The 21,826-nt window shown below is 40.6% G+C and overlaps 1 protein-coding gene across 5 annotated transcripts in view; it reads right to left on the minus strand.

Moving 5' to 3' along the window:
- Positions 1-16,106: 16,106 nt before the first annotated feature.
- ANLN (anillin, actin binding protein) overlaps positions 16,107-21,826 on the minus strand; it is a 65,456-nt gene continuing 59,736 nt past the window's right edge. For all 5 annotated transcript variants that reach the window (XM_065542130.2, XM_005549800.5, XM_005549799.5 and 2 more), the window contains 2 exons: positions 20,372-20,544; positions 16,107-17,410 (listed from right to left, as the gene is read on the minus strand). In XM_065542130.2, coding sequence (XP_065398202.1) covers positions 17,287-17,410; positions 20,372-20,544 — 297 coding nt within the window. In that variant the 3' untranslated portion in view covers positions 16,107-17,286. The remainder of the gene's footprint in view (positions 17,411-20,371; positions 20,545-21,826) is intronic.

Raw genomic sequence — 21,826 nt, forward strand, 5'->3', positions numbered from 1 at the left:
GCTGGTCTTGAACCCCTGACCTCAGGTGATCCACACACCTAGGCCTCCCAAATTGCTGGGATTACAGGCGTGAGCCACCACGCCTGGCTGCCATTACTTTTAAATGGCAAAGACCACAATTACTTTTGCATCAACCTAATACAATCACAAGGAACTGGATTCTGCCAACAACTTGAGTGAGCTTGGAAGCAGATTCTTCCCAAGGCATTCAGGTAAGAGCTAAGCCAGTCAACACCTTGACTTCCATCTTGTGAGGCCCTAAGCAGAGGACCCAACTGAGCCACGTGAGGCCCAGACTTCTGACTCACGAACGCTGTGAGATAATAAAGGGGGGCTCTTTCAAGCCTCCAGGTATGTCGTAATGTTTTCTGGCAGCAACAGAAATCAGTACAAAGGATCTTGCAAGAAATGGAACTTACAAAGAGAGAACGAAAATCAGTATTAAGAAATGCCATGAGAAGACTAACCCAGAAGTCCCAAAACCAAATTAAAGTCATTTAAGAAACAGGAAGCCCAGAAAAACACAGGGGAGGGGATTATCCAAGAAACAATCAGAGAAAAATATCCTGCATTTGAAAGACCCAAGTTCTCAGATACAAAGGCGCAGCATAGTGGATGTCAAAAGACTCCACAAAGGTATAGCATTTTCCTGAAATTTCAGAACACTGAGAACAAAGAAAAGATCCAACAAAGCCTCCAGAGAAAAAAAAAGTCACATCAAAGTATCAAGAATCAGAACTTGTTCCGTGAGTAAAAAAAAATAATAATAAAAAGAAGGCCAGGTGCAGTGGCTCACACCTGTAATCCCAGCACTTTGAGAGGCCGAGGCTGGCAAATCACTTGAGGCCAGGAGTTCGAGACCAGCCTGGCCGACATGGCAAAACCTTGTCCCTACTAAAAATACAAAAATTGGCCAGGCGTGGTGGTGGGTACCTGTAATCCCAGCTACTTGGGAGGCTGAGGCAGGAGAATCACTTGAACCTGGAAGGTGGAGGTTGCAGTGAGCCAAGATCATGCAACTACACTCCAGACTGGGTGACAAAGTGATACTCCAGCTCAAAAAAAGAAAAAGAAAACAAAAGAATCAGAAGATCTTTGGACTTCACAACTGAAGTGCTAAACCTAGAAGCAATGGAGCAAAACCTTCAAAAGTCTAAATAAAAGCTATTGCTAGCCTCGAATTCTGTGACTCACCAAATTATCTGCTAAGTGTGATAGTCACCTGATAACATTTTCAGACACATTAGCTCTCAATAAATGTGCTTTCTAGCATCTGTCTCAGATGGTCCAACAAAACAAGGACTTAAGCTAAGGGAGAGGAAGACACCAGGTGCAGGAGGCATGGGAAGGAGGAGGGTAGGGAGGCAGGAAGCTGCTGGTCTTACAATAAACTTGGTAGACATATCAGCTCCTGAAAATTTGATCAAGATAAAAATAGAAACACACACATAGTGCAAAAATGTAACAATAAATGAATGAGAAAATGCAATGAAGAAAAACAACCTACAGTAAACTTAGTACTCTCAAATGTATTCTGTCTAGTCTTGAGTAATTCTGAAAGCTGGACCACAAATTTCGCTCTATTCTTCTGAGATGCTGTGACAATAAAGAGACACAATCGGTTACAAGATTTATAGTGTCCACAGGACAAAAACACCACAGCTGTTCAACAGAATGCAGCTTTTCCTAATACCTGAGATAAATTTTTCCCGTGGGCCCTCGTAAAGGGAACGCTGCATAATGTTGTAGTCTGTGTCCTTCAGACCATCCCAATGATATATACAACAGTACATTTTACATTGCTCTTTCTTATCATGTCCATCAAAATCGGCAGATTGCAAAAAATAGAAGCACAATTTAATATAAATCCCAGAGCCAAAAGTGCATGTGCCAAGCATAACATTTAGAAATGCACATCCTTCAGCAGTCCTCAGTGAATATTGCTTCTCACAGTCCAGGCTGTCTCCCCTAGTGTCTCCATATTTGTCCCAGGTTAAGGGGCCTCTCTAATATTGGGGTTCAGAAGCATGATGCATCTGCAGCAAACTAAAGGGTCTAAGATTATTCCCTGCTTTTAGGCTAACGAGTTGGTCTTCCAGTTTCATGGATGCATCACAAGACACAAGGCTCCTGGGTTAGAGACAAAGGACTATATTATACATAGCAAGAAGAGTAGTCAGAGTATCAGCATTTGCACTGGTTCACCAACCCTAATTCCCACAGGGCAATGTAAAGAGGTCCAGATGATATCTGCACATCCTCTGAGTTGCATTACAGGAGAAAAAGTCTGTGCTGAAGGAACCAGGATCTTTCATAATGAGCAGTATGGCTGCCTTTTACCTGTAAAAAAAATAAAAATAAATAAAAATAAAAATTCTATCTTCCAAGGTTGTAAGCAAATCTGCTCTTTGTTCTAGAGGTAAATATTTTCTGTATCTTCCAAGGCTCTCTTAGTATATAAATATCCTTGAAAAGATAGCCCAGAACAAAAGTAGTCCGTGACTCTCCTTACAAGAGATGTACAAGCCATGCAGAAATGCAAAGAAATCATGGAAAACTCCCTCCCGACAGTGGGTGGATAGAGGGAATGACAAAACACAAATTTCAAGAGGAAATCTCAAGAGAGGACTGTGGAGTCTCAAAGAGAAAATGTATCCCTTGGCCAGGCAAGGTGGCTCACACCTGTAATCCCAGCACTTTGGGAGGCCGAGGTCAGGAGTTCACTTGAGGTCAGGAGTTAGAAACCAGCCTGGCCAACATGATGAAATCCTGTCTCTACTACAAATATGAAAATTAGCCAGGTGTGGTAGTGGGCACCTGTAATCCCAGCTACTCAGGAGGCTGAGGCAGGAGAATTGCTTGGACCCAGAAGGTAGAGGTTGCAGTGGGCTGAGATCGCACCACTGCATTCCAGGCTGGGTGGCAGAGTGAGACTCCGTCTCGGAAAAAAAAATAAATAAAAGAGAGAGAGAGAGAGAGAAAAAAAAAATATCCCAAGCCATGCTCAACAAAGCATGAAGTTCAGATCAAAACAACACTTGCCACTGGTATAAAAGGATGGAGCAGAAAGGGTGTTCTGTAAGGAATAGAGCCCAGGATGGCCAGGTGTATCTTAGGAATCATGTTTCAGTGGCCACTTAGAGAAGCCCCAAGAAATCTACACAAATCATCACAGAGAGTAAACCTCACCATTTACACTGGTCTCAGGGTCTGATTTAAAACAGGTGAAACAATACAACTTGTACTGCCATTCTGAGTATGTAGAAGACTTTGCAGTATCGGGGAACCCGTCTGCAGTATTTCAACGTAGATTCTTTCTATTTTCCGTAAGTGTCAGCCGGCTGAGAAATAAAGAGAAAAAGTACAAAGAGAAGAATTTTACAGCTGGGCCACCGGGGGTGACATCACATATCGGTAGGAATGTGATGCCCACCTGAGCCTTAAAACCAGCAAGTTTTTATTAAGGATTTCAAGAGGGGAGGGGGTGTGTGAACAGGGAATGGGTCACATGCTTCAAGGGGCAAAAAGCAGAACAAAGATCACATGCTTCTGAGGAAACAGGACAAGGGCAAAATCAGAACTCCCGATAAGGGTCTATGTTCAGAGGTGCAGGCATTGTCTTGATAAACATCTTAACAAAAAACAGGGTTCAAGAGCAGAGAACCGGTTTGACCAAAAATTTACCAGGATGGAGTTTCCCAATCCTAGTAAGCCTGAGGGTACTGTAGGAGACCAGGGCGTATCTCAGTCCTTATCTCAACTGAATAGGACAGACATTCCCAGAGCATCTGTTTATAGACCTCCCCCCAGGAATGAATTCCTTTCCCAAAGTATTAATATCAATATTCTTTGCTAGGAAACAAATTTAGCAATAGCTTCCCTACTTGCACATCCATTTATAGGCTCTCTGCAAGAACAAAAATATGGCTCTTTTTGCCTGACCCCACAGGCAGTCAGACCTTATGGTTGTCTTCCATTGTTCCCTAAAATTTGCTGTTATTCTGTTATTTTTCAAGATGCACTGATTTCATATTGTTCAAACACACATGTTTTACAGTCAATTTGTACAGTTAACACCATTATCATAGTGGTCTTGAGATGATGTACATCCTCAGCTTACGAAGGTAACAGGATTAAGAGATTGAATAAGACAGGCATAAGAAATTATAAAAGTATTATTTGGGAACTGATAAATGTCCATGAAATTTTCACAATTTGTGTTCCTCTGCCACAGCTCCAGCCAGTCCCTCCACGACTTTAGGAGCTAGCTGGGCGTGGTGGCTCACACATGTAATCCCAGCACTTTGGGAGGCCAAAGTGGGTGGATGACCTGAGGTCAGGAGTTTGAGACCAGCCTGGCCAACATGGTGAAACCCCATCTCTACTAAAAATAAAAAATTAGCCAGGTGTGGTGATGCATGCCTGTAATCCCAGCTACTTGGGAGACTGAGGCAAGAGGGCTGCTTGAACCTGGGAGGTGTAGGTTGCACTGAGCTGAGATCACGCCACTGCACTCCAGCTTGGGTGACGGAGCGAGACTCCCTCTCAAAAAAAAAAAAAAAAAAAAAGATTTATAGGAGCACTGTGACCTGACCAAGGACAAAGGAGTTTTGCAACCTCCTTCTTCTGATGCCCAGATACCCATAGTCACCAGTCACCTCATTGTTCCCCCATCCCAAATTTAAAAAGAAGCTTGAGATTCATGCCTTTTAAGATGATTCTTTAGAACGCTGGTCTGCCACTTTCTCTGGTTGCTGGCTCTCCGAAGTAAAGTTGCTTTCCTTCCTCCAACTCCTTGTCTCTTCACTTATTGGCTGTCATTCAGTGAGTAGAATGAGTTTGGACTCGGTACATTTTCAGTCTGAAGTCTCACATTTTGCTAAACTTCATATACTACACCCAAACCTCTGAACCTTGTGAAGTACATGTTATTTTTTTAATACTTCAATCATATAAACTGTTAACTTTTGGAAGAAGGCAAATTAAATCCATTTTATACAGCCTTTTTGTGGAAGTAAAAGTTGTTTTAACTTCTCAAGGAAGTTTTGAAATTAATAAAAGATGTTATAATTGAGAGTAGGCAATTCTAAAATTATAGTATTACTGTTATTTTCTCTGTGACAAAACTTCAACAAATGCCACAAAGCGTTGTTCTTTGCCAAGGGAATTTCTAGGCATTTTCATATTCCCAGCAACCTGTTCAGAGTGCAAGAGCAGAAAGCTTGGTCTTGGGAAGACAACTAGCCTGAAGAGATTTATTTCTGCCTGTCTCCAGATCTCCTTGGGCAGTTAATTCCACAATAAATAATCACTGCCATTTACTGGGAATTTACTCTTTGCCTTCTTATTGGTCTGAGGAGTTAACATTCATAGTCTTATTTAATGCTCCCAACAGATCTATGTGGTAGGTGATAAAATATTCAATTTGTAGCTAAAGAATGCACAGCTTGTAAAGGAGATGAGCATAGCTGCAACCACATACAACCAAATACTAATATCCCTAACATGTAAGTCAAATAAGAAGGACAATTGAAAAACGGACAAAGGACACTAACCTGAAATTCACAAATAAAGCAATACATAGATCCAATAAACACATGTGAAAGATACTCAACCTTACTAGTAATCTACCAAATATTGCCTAGGCAGTTAAAAACAAGGTACAGCTTTTGGAGCACTTCTTGATAGAATTGATTAAAGAAAACAATTTATAGCTACAGCCAGGGATGCCTGTAATCCCAACACTTTGGGAGGCTGAGGTGGGCAGATTGCTTGAGCTCAGGAGTTCAAGACCAGCCTGGGTAACATGGTGAAAACCTGTCTCTACAAAACAATGCAAAAATTAGCTGGGTGTGGTGGTGTGCACCTGTAGCCCCAGCTGCTCAGGAGGCTGAGATGGTAGGATTGCCTGAGCCCAGGAGGCAGAGGTTGCAGTGAGCCGAGATCGCACCACTGCACTCTAGCCTGGGCAACAGAGACCCTGTTTCATTAAAAAAAAAAAAAAAAAAAAAAGAAAGAAAGAAAAGAAAAGAAAAGAAAAGAAAAGAAAACAATTTACTCCATAACAGAAAGGGTCCTTTAAAGTGACATAAGTAAATCCCACAAGATGTGCTTGAGAACCCATGAAATTACAAACTGTTAAACTTCAATCAACAAGTCCGAGACGGAGTAGAAAAACTTCTCCCAATTCCCCCTGCTAAGTACAGCTAAAATCATGGGCATTATATATAAAACAAACATTAGAAGACTGAAAGGTGGAAAGAAAAAGGAAAGCCCTCTAGAAACCTTGAGACCCAAGGAACCTATACTCAAGCCTATATGCTGCATATGTAGCATCCTATAGGTGATTTCTCTCGGTGTTCTTATTGCACGCTTTATCTTGAATTGGATGCTGGCAAAGTTAACAACCCAGTGGCAGCAGACAAAGAAAAGCCCCCAAGGGAAGCCCGCACTCTCTAGCCAAAGGAGCAGAAAAGAAGCAGCCCAGCAAGACAGAAAACTTTGCAACAGTAATCACCATAGCCCAGTCAAACACCACAGAAAAATACACATTCCTACCCCCACTCACGTCAGCAAAGGCCAGGTGGGGTACCTAGACTCCTACCCTTGACAGCAGGGATCAAGAGCCCATACTGAGTCACTAGAGGCCACTTGGGATCCTGATTTTCAACCCTACCCAGTGGTGATGAGCTCCCGTCACCTACCAGTGTTAGAGGAGCTCAATGGGAAGTCGGATGTCTCACTGCCGTCCACTCCTTCTCCTCCTTGTTGGCAGTGAACATTACTTGAGGAACACTGGCAAGATGCCTCACTCCCAGCCTGGGTGCTACCAACAGAGGCCTAGTGGGAGCATGGACTCCCATTCCCACCCACCTGACACTAACAAGGAGCCCCGCCTCCTCAAGGGCCAATGGCATCTGGACTTTCACCCTGCACCAGACAGAAATAAGGCAAGACCCCCTCCCTCCCACCAGCATAATGTCAGAGGAGACCTACTAAATCACAAGGTTTAGATAAAATACAGAGTTTCATAGCGTAATACCCTCAATGTCCATTGCACAATATTTAAATCACTTATACAAGACCAGGAAAATCTCAACTTGAAGAAGAAGAATCAATTGATGGGTGCCAAATCACACGAATGTTGAAACTATCTGAGAAGGATTTTAAAGCAGCCATCCCAAAAATGCTTCAGTGAGCAACTGTTAAACAAACATGCTTGAAATAAATGAAAAAATGGGAAGTCTCAGCAAAGAAGTAGAAGATACAAAGAAGAATCAAGTGGAAATGTCAAACTGAAAAATACAATAATCAGAATTTAAAACTCTATGGATGTTTTTACTTCAGCGGAATGAAGAGAACAGAAAAAAGTATTAGTAAACTGGAAGATAGGACAAAAAAAGTATCCAACCTGAACAATAGGGAGAAAATAGGCTGGAAAACACAAAAAACACAAAAACAAATAGCCAAGCATGGTGAAGCACACTGGAAGGCCCAGCTACTTGGGAGCCTGAGACAGGAGGATCCTTGAGCCTAGGAGGTCAAGGCTGCAGCAAGTCATGATTGTACCACTGCACTCAAACCTGGGTAACAGAGGGAGACCCTGTCTCAAAAACAAAAACAAAAGCAATTTTTAAAAAATTATTTGAAAATAGAAGGTACAGTGTTTTTTCTGGGTTTTGTTTTGTTTTGTTTTTGATTTTTGGTGTGTGTTTGTTTGTTTGTTTGTTTATTGAGAAAGAGTCTTGCTCTGTTGCCCAGGCTGGAGTGCGGTGGCGTGTTCTCAGCTCACTGCAACCTCCGCCTTCCAGGTTCAAGCAATTCTCCTGCCTCAGCCTCCTGAGTAGCTGGGATTACAGGCACGTGCCACCATGCCCAGCTAATTTTTCTATTTTTGGTAGAAACAGCGTTTCACCACGTTGGGCAGGCTGGTCTCGATCTCCCGACCTTGTGATCCACCTGCCTCAGCCTCCCAAAGTGCTGGGATTACAGGCATGAGCCACAGTGCCCAGCCGAATGTACAGTTTTACATTTAAAAGTCTGAAGTATGAATGAGTGTCTAGAGATAGATCAATTACCAAATCTCTTTAAGAGGTAGAAATATGGCCAGGTATGATGGCTCAGGCCTACAATTCTAGCACTTTGGGAGGTTGAGGGGGAGGATTGCTTGAGACCAGGAGTTTGAGGCCAGTCTAGGCAACATAGCAAGACCCCCATCTCTATAAAAAAATAAAAAATAAACATTAGCTGGGTGCAGTGGAGTGTACCTGCAGTCCCAGCAACTTGGGAAGTTGAGTGGGGAGGATCCCATGAGCCCAGGAAGGCTGCAATGAGCTATGATAGTGCCACTGCACTCTCAAAAAAATTTTTTTTAAAGAAATGAAGTAGAAATATTATATGAGCCAAGAAACACAGAAAAAAATTAAACATTATAATACAATTGGTAGGAAGCTTCTAAAATGCCCCCCAGTGATTCCCTCCAATTGAGCATGATTTAATCTAGTGATTTGATTCTAGTAAATAGAATATAGCAAAAGTGATGGGGTGTCACTTCCAAGAATAGGTTGCAAAACATTACTTCCATCCTGCTTGTACTCCCTCGACTCTTTTCACTGGCCCACTCTATTGAAGCTACCACATGCCCTATGGGGAGGCCCCTATGGTAAGGAACTGAGGGCATCCTCCAACCAAGACCCAGCAAGGAACTGAGGTCCTCGTTCTAACATGGTGTGAGGAATTGAATCCTTCCACAACCAGACAAGTAGCTGGAAGCAGACCCCTCCCTAGCCGAGCTTTGAGATGGACTTGTAGTCCCAGGACTGACACCTGATTGTGGCCCTGTGACAGACTCTGAACCAGAGTGGAGTCCAGATTCCTGACCCATAGTGACTGTGACATGCAATGTGTTGTTGTCATTTTAGGCCACTCAGTTTTAGGGTAATTTGTTACCCAGGAATAGATAACGAATACACAAACTATCTGCAAAACATGTACCCAGGTTACGTTGTTTTAGAGGCAAGTCTTTAACATCTTCAAGAAGTAGGCTGGGTGCAGTGGCTCACGCCTGTAATCCCAACACTTTGGAAGGCTGAGGCGGGTGGATCACTAGGCCAGGAGTTTGAGACCAGCCTGGCCAACATGGTGAAACCCCGTCTCTACTAAAAAATACAAAAATTAGCCAGGCATGGTGGTGCATGCCTGAATTCCCAGCTACTTGGGAGGCTGAGGCAGGAGAATCCCTTAGGCGGAGGTTGCAGTGAGCCAAGATTGAGCCACTGCACTCCAGCCTGGGTGACAGAGCAAGACTCTGTCTCAAAAAAAAAAAAAATTGTCTGAAATCTAAATTTTTCCAGAGCACAGACACAAACTGGCATCAATTTATGAAGTAACGTGGTTCATACTTTTCCTTTTAGGGGAAATGTCATATTTTTGTATCTGGATTATAAATTTGGAAGCTGGCCATAGAAAAAGAGGGATATAAGGAAATTTCCTTTATATAACAAACAATAAAGATCTATGTCAAGTGAACAATTAGCATTATATTTAATAGTGAATACTAGAATATTCTTACTAAATCAGAAATGCCTGCTATCACCACTATTATATTGTTCTGGGAGAACAAAATTAGAAAGTGTGATACAAATGTTGGAAAGGTGCAGACATTATTATTATTTGAAGTTGGTATCTCTGAACACCAAAAAGAACCATGAAAAATTATTATAACTAATAAAGTAGTTCAGTAAGGTGAGTAGTGCTTATAGGTAGCAAAACTTCCAAAACAAAACTGGAGGAAAGAAAGTACTGGAGAAAATACAGTCGATATAAATTTGGCAAGTAAATAAATACAGATACGGTTAAAGACATGAGAAACTTGAGTTCTCTAAGGAAGGAGAGAACGGCGAGCTAAACATGAGCATGAGAAAGCGAACACCTCGCTGCCTGCAGGAAGGGCAGCATCGCTACTCAATACTCCCTCCAGCTGTGGCTCCGGTGGTCCTCCTTCTCAAGGACGTCCTGACAATGAAATGAGCATGAAAGCTCAATGCTTGGGAGGTGTTGCCATGTACTCTGGTCACTCCTGATTTGCCCTTTGGTAAACACCTTCACGTTGCCCCCCATGACCGTGTAACCCAGGGCAGGTCTGCATGCTCATCACTTGCAGAGTCTAATGAAGAGCGAGGTCTGGTGGAAAGAAAATGATTTTATTAACCAAAATTAGTAAAGGAGAAGTGGCCATATTCCCATCCAAAGCAGCCACTTTGATTTTTTGGAGGGAAGGCAGGAGTTTAAAAAAGGAAACCTTGATAAGGAAGGCATGCAAGGATTGTGCTGAGAACAATCTCAGCCTCTGGAACCAGTCTGCCTCTGGTGGTTATCTTGGGTTCCAGTCTGCTTGGATCTTGTGCTGGTGTCATCTCAACAATGACTAGGTTGTTAATTAGCCATCTTGAAGTAATCTCTGGAATTTTGCAGCTGAGTCTCCAGCCTGTGTCTGTCTCAAGATGAGCCTCTGGAACTTCTAAGAAGGCACACAGTTAGACACTAGCAGAACGTTGGATAAACGTGAAGGGAGTATATATGGTGAGAAAGGGAGGGACATGGAGTCTGTTTTAAGGCTTAGGGAAAATGTTCCTGCAGTATGCTTCCAGGGTATATCTTGAAACCCAAAAGAAAAAGAAAAAATGTTTTAAAATGTATTTTGAAGTTAAGCTGCCCAGTTACAATCAAATGTCCTAGATCTGGGCAGCCACAAGCCCGTGAGCGCCGAAGACTTACTAAAGGGCGCATGCGCATGAAGCCACTTTGCCATCCTCCTGTTTAATAAGCCAAATTGCCTGAGGTGTTCTTTTTTCCCTCCCCACTGCCTTCCCAATGTCATCCCTCTACTCCCACTTTACACAGGAAAGGCGTGCTTTCTGCCTAACTCTCTACAGTCGCTTTCCTGGGATGTAAAACCCTCCCAATACTAAAAGAAAAGGGACAGTCCAAATACTGGTTTTCCTGGACCCTAAAGGCAGAATAACAAATCCTTTTGCAAGTTAGGTGGTTTTCATATCTTTGCTTTCAACAAAATTGAAGGATTTAGAAGCAGTGGTAAGGCCTGCTGATAGTCCCCTGAATGTACCATATTTTGCCTTTGTGTAGTAGAACCCTGGTGAATTTCAACAGGGGTTGTGGTCACTCAACTAAAGACTACATTTTCTTGGTCTTAATCTCAAAATGACTGAGAATGAGCTCTGCACTTTCCCCTTTCCTGATAGATGGACCATGGATGTAATACAGATGAGCTTTCTTTGGCCATGAGGACAAGGGCCACATGCCAGGCTATGTCCGGGACAAGGACCTTGGACCCTGGACACCCTCAAGGCTCAAAACCATCTTTCTGCCCAGAATCACTCCCCTCTCTTTGGACTGTCCTATGAGAAACTTCTGTCTTGTTTTACCTCTTCTATTTTTGTTATGATTCTTTTTTTTTTTTTTATAGTAGCATAGTCTGTACCCTGCTTACTACATCAGCTAAAAATAATTAAGTTTATCATTAAAAATAATTTTGAGGGGAACTTGGGGTCAAGGGGAAAGTTCTTTTTGGCCCTCTGAAGGCTCACTGAAAAATCAACTCACAAAAGTTAGATTCGTTGGAGAAAAGGCATACAAATTTACTTAATGTGTATACACAGGGGCATTCAGAATGAAGACACAAAAATACCAGAGAAATTGGCCATTTTTATGCTTAGGTTCAACAAAGCATTGACCGCTGTGTAGAAGTTGGACAAAAAGGGTAGATCTAATGCGAATAGACTGTGCAGGGAAAGCCAGCAAGGCTTGTCTAGATTCTTCCTGGCATCTCTGAGCCGCGTTCCTTCCTTCTGGGTGTGGAGCAGGACCCGGTCTGGAATAAGGGTCTCATGACCTACACTCAAACAAGGTAGGTCAGATCATTTCTTTACGGCCAGTTTTATACAGAAAGGCAAAGGGGAAGTTAGAGAAATATGTTTAGGTTTTGTGGCTGGCTTTGGAGAAAAGAGGTTGTTGTTTCCATGACTCACCATGGGGAAGAGGGGCTCTAGTTTCCATGGCTATCCCTGGCGGAGAATGGGACTGAGAGACAGGAGGGTGGGAGAAGATCAGAGAAAAACTCTTGCTTCTGAGACCTTCTTTTTGGAGTATTGTTTTCTGAGTCCCAACAATATCCTTCCCTGAATGTTTTCCCACCAAACTATTGTCCCAGTTAGGCCTTTCTCTTCACAGTCCAATATCCTGAAGTCTCTATTTGGTCTTCCATTCACTCAATTTTTCATTTTGATTTTATTTTTGAAGTGTTCGCAAGCCCACATACATGAGTGATATATGAAAATACTCTCATTGTAAACATATCAAATACTCTAAAAACAGAGTCAAAGGTCAAAGCATTCCTCCACCCCACACTGCTCCCAACCTTTTCCCCATGTACTTCATGTGGTTTCTTTCACACTTTTATCTATTTATGTGCATCTATGTTACATACATGGCTCCATGTTGTGTGGTATATCCCATTCCCCCATAAGTTGCTCTGGAAAATTTTCCAAGTCAATATCTAGATATACACTTGCTTCATTCTTTTTGACCACTATATGATGTCTTGTAGGAAAAATGTACCAGAATTTCCTGCTAATGGGCTTGCAGATTATTCATTTTTTCACTATTGGTTTCTATTTTTTTCCCTTTAAAAACTGTCTCTAGCCAGGCATGGGGGCGGGCACCTGTAATCCCAGCTACTCTGGAGGCTGAGGTAGAATTGCTTGAACCAGGGAGGCAGAGGTTGCAGTGAGCTGAGATCACACCACTGCACTCCAGCCTGTGTGACAGAGACTCTGTCTCAATAAATAGATAGATGATAAATAGATAGAAGATGGATAGATAAAAATAGTATTGTAATGATCATCCTTTTATATATATCTCTGCTCACATGCAAGCTTGTCTGAGAAGTGGGGAGTTAGCACAGCTGGCCTTTGATTTCAGTAAAGGAAATTCCTGGTAAACATCCTAAGAACTGAATCTCCTAGTAAATAGACAAATGGTATTTGCTGAGAGAACTCTATCTGTGGAATGTGCTTAGTAGGATATGGCTGGTTAAGGGTTGCTTACAGCAAATAAACTTAGAATTTATGGATTTGTGAGACAAGACTCCTAAGAAAGTCACCAAAACTATACCACCTAGGGTATAAAATGCAATGTTTCCATACCTAAGACCTCCCTGCTGAGTGAGAGAACCGCAAACCTCCCTTGAGGTCTCATCTATTACCCTGGGCCACAGAGCAGGTGTCTCCTGTGGGAACGAGAGCATGGGAGGCATGCAGGATGACGCAGGCCTCTCCTTGCTTTGCCAGGACTTTTTGATTCCTTGTGTCCTTGAAACTATGAGGAAAGCTTGATATGAGTAAGATCTCTGATGCATGGAAGTCAGATTTGACAATCTGATCCTGTGTGTTAGTAGATTCCTGGAAGTTACCAAGTTGCCGTCCAAGCAGTCTGTTTCAGTTTCTATTCCCACCAAGAGCGTAAGTTTCTCAGTAATGTTGGTTATAGTTTCACCACCTGTGGGCCAACAACCCATTGCCATTTAAATCTGTATTTTTATTAGTATTATTGTTACATGTTTGCCAGCTCTTTGAATTTGTGTATGCAATTCCTGCTAATACTATTTGCCCCTCTTCTTTAGGTTAAATTTTCTTTTTCTTATTTATTTGAGAAACATCAGAGTATATGTGGATTCTGGAGTAGACTGAGTGCAAATCCTGGTCTGCCACTTGCTCAACGTGGGGCCTCAGAAAAGTGACCAAAACTTTAGCTTCAGTGCTTATTTGGTAAGGTCTTATGAAGATGATCTGAGATACTGCATGTAAAACACCAAGAATAACGCCTGGCACGTAGCAAATGCTCACAGCCAGCCAGTCATAGGAGCTCTTTTGTTTTTCTTTTACCTAATTCCCAATGCGATAACAATGAACCACTTGTTGGTTCTTTTTATTTTTTTAATTTTGGGGTTTTTTTTTTTTCAGAGACAGGGTTTTGTTCTGTTGCCCAGACTGAAGTGCAGTGGTGTGATCACAGCTCACTTGTAGTCTTCACCTCCTGGGCTCTAGCAATCCTCTCACTTCAGCCTCACAAGTAGCTGAGACTAGTCATGTGCCAACATGTTCGGCTAATTTTTTCATTTTTTTTTTTGTAGAGACAAGGTCTTGCTATGTTGCCCAGGCTGGTCTTGAACTCCTAGCCTCAAGTGATTCTCCCACCTCAGCCTCCCAAAGTGCTGCGATTACAGGCATGAGCCACCACAGTTGCATAGGAGCTCTTTATGTTTTTGCATATCAATGCCTTATTAAATATGTTGTAAATATTCTCCCTTTGTCGCTTAGTGTTTTAACTTTAGATATTTATCAGATTTTTTTAATGCAATCAATTCTGTCATTCTTTTTCTATACAGATACTCTTATAACCTGATTTTTTTATCTGAACCATTTTGTTCGACTGACTGCTCCAAATTTCAATTCACATTGTCTTTATTCTGCTTTATGACTCTGTGGTTAGAATCTTTTTTTTTTTTTTTTTTCTTTTTTTGAGACAGTCTCACTCTGTTGCCTAGGCTGGAGTGCAGTGGCACAATCTCGGCTCACTGTAGCCTCTGCCTTCTGGGTTCAAGTGATTTTCCTGCCTCAGCCTCCCAAGTAGCTGGGATTACAGGCACGTGCCACCACATCCAGCTAATTGTTTATATTTTTGGTAGCGACAAGGTTGCACCATGTTGGCCAGGCTGGTCTCAAACTCCTGACCTCAGGTCATTCACCCACCTCAGCCTCCCAAAGTGCTGGGATTACAGGCGTGAGCCACCGTACCCAGTCAAAATATTTTCTTCTTTGGTCTCACCAGACACCATTCTTGTTTTTCTTTCATAGAAGACAATCATTAGACTTGTCTTTTCCACTTTTCCCCTAAAGAACAGGGTTCAGGACAGTCGCAGTGGCTCACACCTGTAATCTCAGCACTTTAGGAGGCCAAGGCAGGAGGATCACTTGAGGTCTGGAGTTCAAGACCAGCCTGGCCAACATAGTGAAACCCCATCTCTACTAAAAATACAAAAATTAGCTGGGTGTGGTGGTGTGTGCCTGTAATCCCAGTTATTCGGGAGGCTGAGGCACGAGAATCACCTGAACCCGGGAAGCAGAGGTTGTAGTGAGCCGAGACTGTGCCATTGCACTCCATCCTGGGGGAGAGAGTGAGACGCTGTTTTAAAAAAAAAAAAAAAAAAAAGAACAGTGTTCCTTTTTTTCTTTCTTCTCTTCCCACATCATATTCCCTGGATGATCTTATTCACTCCAATAGTTTCAACAATCCCCCTTAGGCAGATGACACTGAAAATCTTCAGGGTGACATTTTCTACTGTTTACGGAGTATTTCTAGCTTGAGGTCCCACAATCACCTTACACTAAATTTCTTCTAAAGTTGAATTTTATAAATACTATCTATATATTAAGATGATCTCTAAGGAATACTGTTATACTTTTTGTTTAACTTACAATAAATGGTATGTATAGAATATTTTTATGAACAAAAGAATATAAATATTTCTATGCAACATGTGTAGTGTCCTCTGGCAGGACATAAACATTGGTAAAAGTAGTTATGACAGTGGGAGAAGACTCGCTTTTTGACTTTACCTTCTTTGTGCATTCTGAATTTTGTACCATGCTTTGTGCCCTTTGAAGGCCTATTCAAAAATAAATGCAAGTCTATAAATAAATACAAGGGACCTTCTTATCAGTCCCATCAAACCTATTCCCTGTCTGGCTGATGATATCACTCATCCATTCAGTATCTGCTAAAGACTTGGGAATTATACTCTCTCTCTTCAAATGCACATCCAATTACCATATTCAGTTGAAATGCTAGATCCTTCATTCACTTATGCATTCAATAGCAGCCCTAAGAACACACAATAAGCCAAACTGGGTAGAGAGAAAAAGATGGATGAGACGTTGTCAGCACAGTACCCACAAGAAGCTCCCAGCCCAGGGATACAGAGCAACCATACCACACACTGAAACAGTGCTTCCTAAACAACTGATTCCTTTAGACATTTACAGGTATTTATTTGAGTAAGAGCTCATAAAATATATTTTTATAATATACACAAGAAAAAATACATTTGAATGAATAAAAAATAAAATGACAGAAGGTGACAGAATTTAGTGTTTATAAATGAGGTCATAAAGAACTTTAATAATTCAGAGAAGAAATTCAAAGTATATTTAAAAGTTGAGACCCTGCTTTACAATATTTTATAATTAAAAAAAGGCGTTTAAAGGTGATACATGACTTAATAATTTTCCAATTTCAAAATGAGTTTCTAGACAATATTGTTCATGAACCAAAAAAAAAAACCAAACAACAACAAAACCCAAACACTTTGGCAAGCAAAGTATTATTAGTCCATAGCAGCTTCATAACAGTTTACTTTTTTAATAAAAAGATTTTTCAATTTACACTTGTTGTAGTAGAAAAAACTAATATGCTAAGTCTGTAAGCCATGCAGTAAAAATAATGACCGTAATGAAGCCAGAATTCTATGAAAATGTGCACCACATTGCATATATAGTAGCTGAGTAAATGTAAACCATGTGCTTATTAACTCTTCTATATAAAATATTGAACCCCCAAGTCTCACACATTGCCTCCTATGTCCACATCTCTTTTCTGAAGGCAGCCTCACGCTTTAAGCCAATATATATTTGCTATTTGAAAAAGTTCTCATCCTCATCACTAAAAAGGTTTCTGTAAAGGCCTTAGACATTTTTTCAGTACCCTAGTAACAAGACATATCATCATCAATAAATGATCACAGCCTTTCGAAAAAACTACTGAGATTGGAGAATGGGTTTCTGTCTCCAACCCCTGAAAGACGTTGCTGTTTCAAGACCTACAGCTCCAAGAAGACAACTCAGAATTTCTTACTTTTAAAAAAATATCGTCATGAATAACTGAATAATTAGATTTCTAGGAAAATGAGGCGTTTAAATTAAGATTTAGCAAAATCAACTATAATGTATTTACTTTTACTCATTGATGAATGACAGAAATCAGTTAAAGTTTTACAAACAAAAGATATAAATACTGCATAATACATAGTGAATATTGGCACAAACCCTTTCGTACTTAAAGCATAAAATGCAATCAGTAAATCTGATGCTCTTAAGTGTGTTTCTTAAGATGACATCAAAAAACCTCTAGATAGCATGGAAATTTCCCAGTTTAAGGCTTTCCAATAGGTTTGTAGCAAGCATCAGGCTGCCAGAGGCGAATATCAACAAGAACTTGATTGAGTTTTTGCATCCAGAGATCCCGCTCTTCTTTAGTATCTGCAGACAGCCAGTTCCTACAGGAACAAACAACCAAAGAGGTCAGAATTCTTCTCCCCCGATTCCATACCCCATGTACTCTTGCTAGGGAAAAAAATGACTAAATAAACCAGTAAATGAATTACCTTTAACCACCTTTTATAGATGCTAATCCAGAGCCACTTAGTGAGGTGCATCTCCAAATAAAACAGAGGAAAATTATGCCGTTTGGTTAACTGATGCTAACTTACACTAATTACAATTGGTAAAGGATGGTGCTTCCAACAGGTGTTTTATACAGGTAGTGTGTGGCCTGGGTAACCTGATAGTATAGGACACCCACTGAGTGTGGGCAACTTCTCAGCAAGAGCACCAAAGGCCTGAATATAGGCACTCCCTGAATATAGGCACTCCCAATATAATCTTCAGAGTCAGGTTCCCCAACAGCTGCAATCACAGACTCATGATCCTTCACCTGGCTCTACAGGTAATATTATTTTGCACTGTCTGCCATTAGATTTGTCCTACTATATTAGTAGAACATGGTATTTATAATAAACTATCTAAAGATCCTAAAACTTTGTCTATCCTAACCTCTCTGTCCATATTAGGAATATTTTCCTTGCATCCATATTTAGTTACAAGTTGAAAGAATAACTAGTTGGCGGGGCAGGCCAGAGTAAGGAAGGGGGGATTCCCTAACTTATAGCCCGAACATCCTTCTAGGGAACGGCCAGCCATTAGGTTTTTACATTGCACTCATTCTACAACTTTATAAGTTCTCCCCATTTGTACTAGAAATGGTGTAAATATGAATAAGTGGAGTTTATCACCTTCTAGTAGTCAATGAAGAAAGTACTGCACTTATAATAGCCACCACTTGTTAAGCTCATTCCATGTATTTGAAACTGTGCTAAGTGTGTTTACTCATTCATCTCTATTGTCTGAAGTCTCTGTGAACCTATTCTGGTTCAAGAGGCTTAAAACAACAACAACAACAACAACAACAACTCTATTGTCACTGTAGAGTTTATTTTTCCTTTTTGACACAGAAGATTTCAGAGGGCCAGCAAAGTTAAGTGACCTGCCATGGTTACATTTGATGAGTCAGGATTTAAACTTAAATCTATTGACCTCAAAGCTCCACTGTAACTACTGCCTCCCCATGTGATAAAACATTCTGGTTTCAATGTGTAGTCTCTGTTTTGAAGTATGCAGTAGAGATTAGAAGATAAATCGTTAGCATTGACAGCAAACTTAGTTAGTAGAAATGAAAATGAGGTACATTAAATTCAAGTAAAAGGCCTAAGTCCAAAAGGCCCAAGGCCCTGTAAGGAAACAGTTCAGTGAGGCAAAGGAGAATGCAGAACTGCAGAATGTTTATATTCTCACCATCAAAAAAGTTAAATAAAATTTAGGCCACCAAGCAAAGCTGAAGACTCAGCCAAGACTGAATTGAGAATGTACCACTCTCATATGCTTGAGCGAAGGGTACCCATCCAAGTTATAATTTTATAGTAAGAAAGACCACAAGTAAATGAGGCACAGAGTAATTAAAGTAACATGTAATCTGGCTATTTTTTTTTTTTTAATCACAGGGGAAGGTCTACAGAGAAGTCTAAGAGAGTTTATGCAACCAGTGAAAAATAAGGTTATACAAAAAATGTGAGTGATATTCAAAATGGCTGAAGTGGGCTGCTGTGGTTAAGAACTATCTGGATACTGCACTTTGGTTGGTTCCTCCACTGACCATGGCCATGGACAGGTCGCTATCAAACAAAATGATTAGAAATCCATTTTGCCTGTCCTGCCCTGTGTGATTCCACCACTGCATAGAAGACCCCTGAAAGAATGAATGAGTTAAAATGAATAAATCTGAAAGTAATCTAGACATCAAAAATTTCCAATAAATGAGTCTTCTATCCAGCTATTTTAAAACAAATTGGCAGTCTCTGGGCAACTTTGTTCTACTTTAGTATCGTGTCTCCTGTAGCTTTCTAATATTTTCACATTAGAAACTCATAAAGCGGCCGGGTGCGGTGGCTCACGCCTGTAATCCCAGCACTTTGGGAGGCCGAGGCGGGCGGATCACAAGGTCAGGAGATCGAGACCACGGTGAAACCCCGTCTCTACTAAAAATACAAAAAATTAGCCGGGCGCGGTTGTGGGCGCCTGTAGTCCCAGCTACTTGGGAGGCTGAGGCAGGAGAATGGCGTGAACCCGGGAGGCAGAGCTTGCAGTGAGCCGAGATCGCGCCACTGCACTCCAGCCTGGGTGACAGAGCGAGACTCCGTCTCAAAAAAAAAAAAAAAAAAAAAGAAACTCATAAAGCTAGTCCTACCAATCTCCCCCCATCTGCAATATCCAGCAACAGCCTAATTACTAAAGATCTTACCAAATTCTAACTTTTGTACCTAATGACAACTCTGTACACTGAAGTTGGTCTTCAAGCTTCTCTTAGGCATCCAAGCAAAGAAACCTATCTCAGAATCTTAGCAATAAACCTTTGTATCTTACACTTGAGCTCAGGGTTAATTAAAAAAGGGGTACCCCCAAAAGTTTTATTCTGTTAATCTCCATCCAGAAATTTGCAGAATAGAATGAGACTGTTTTTGTGAGTCATCTGATTACATGAGGTTATTCTGGGAATGGAAGGAAGGGATGTGTAAAGTCTCTTTGAATAATGCTTGACTCCTCAACTACGCATGAAATCTTTAAACTTACCCCAAAGATTATCTAACTGCCATGAAAATGCCTCCACTGTGAGCATACCAGAAAACATTAGCTAAGATACGACCTGAGTATTATACTTTCCTTAACTACGTTAGTTATTATAAATGGTTCACTTACTGCTTTGTGTATGTTCTGTTTTCTCACTAAGGCTGTGCCCTTTTCAACGTCAAGGACCATCTCTGATATTTCTTAGTGGTAAGTACATAGTGTACATAGCGGGCAATCAATTGCTTAGTTGATCGAAATATTTATAGGCCAATACATACTTGGTGACACAGAGTGTGTCCCTGCATTGGCTGACAAGAGTCTCTCGGTCATCTTCTCTTTGTGGTCGGACAGTAATTAATTCAAAAGTGTTGCGTCTTGCACAAAATTCTCTGTTGGCTGGTTCTATCTGATGACTGGTACAATTAGCCAGATTTATCCTTCCTATGGGATTCTTTAAAAACAAATTAAGAGAAATCAGTAGAAAATAAGACTAAGTCAGTAAGTATTAAGCAGCATTTAAGTTGGTACAAATTAAAATTAAAATTAAAAAGCTATTCATTTAAAAGTTAAAATTTAGTTACGCTGGGCTTAGAGAAACATATTTAACATTTATTATTGTTCCTAGCTAGACATAAAAATAAAACCCAAAAATATCAACTGGTAGCTCTTGCCAACTAACCTAAAAAGCACTTTATTATGGTGAACTTCAAATAAAAAATACAAACAACAGTATAATGAGCCCCAGGTACCAAAACCAGCTATAACAATGAGAAACACACCCAACTGCCTGTTATCTGTAACTTACCCACTTCTCCCCTTTCTATAAAAGGAAACCTAGACATTGGATTTCATGTGCAAATATTTCTTTATATATCTATAAAAGATAAGGGCAGGCAATTGCCCTGGATTGTTGGCAGCCATGAATTCCTATGACACAAGTCAAAGTGGAGGAAAACATTCACGAGACCAAATGGTCCTGAAAACGGGAAAAGAAACACATATAGGCACACATGAGCCAACAGCCAATAAGTGTGTCAACTCTATTAGAATTTTTAAAAATAAAAATAGAATACACCATTTTAAAACCTTAGATTGGCTAAGTCTGGAAAAAACAGTAACAACCTCTGTTAATTGGTTAGGGAGTGAGTAACACAGATTCTTATGCATCACTGGTGAAAGTATAATATGATCTATTACTGGTAGGCAACTTGATAACAGTAATCAAAAACCATTAACAATGAGCATTTTCTGATCCTACAGTTCCAACTAAATTTATCCTAAGCAAGTATATAAATATGTACACACAGATTCTAATATGTGTAGTCACTGTTTTTTCATAATAGCAAAAAATTCTAAACAAATTAAATGACAGTAATAGGGGACTATTTAAATAAATCATGGTATTGTTTCCAGCAAATATGATACATTAAATAGTCTGAAAGTCCTCTCATTATATAAGCCGCCAAATGCTAGATAATTAAATTGACAAGAAAGTAGAAAAATCCTTCAAAGGCCAAAATCAATGAGCAAGGGAGAATGAAGAATATTAAGCTAGTCTGAAACCCTGACTTCCTTTGGGGCATTTGCCAACACTAAGACCTGCAACCTATAAATGACAGAATATAAATTCTGGTGTTTGTTTTAAAACACCCTAGCAAAGCAACAAAACAAAACAAAACAAAAATGCATGCGTGTTGTGGGGAGATAAATGAAACCTGAAAATGAATAATTAA

The sequence above is a fragment of the Macaca fascicularis genome, chromosome 3 (assembly GCF_037993035.2).
Source record: "Macaca fascicularis isolate 582-1 chromosome 3, T2T-MFA8v1.1".
In the NCBI taxonomy this organism is placed as follows: Eukaryota; Metazoa; Chordata; class Mammalia; order Primates; family Cercopithecidae; genus Macaca; species Macaca fascicularis.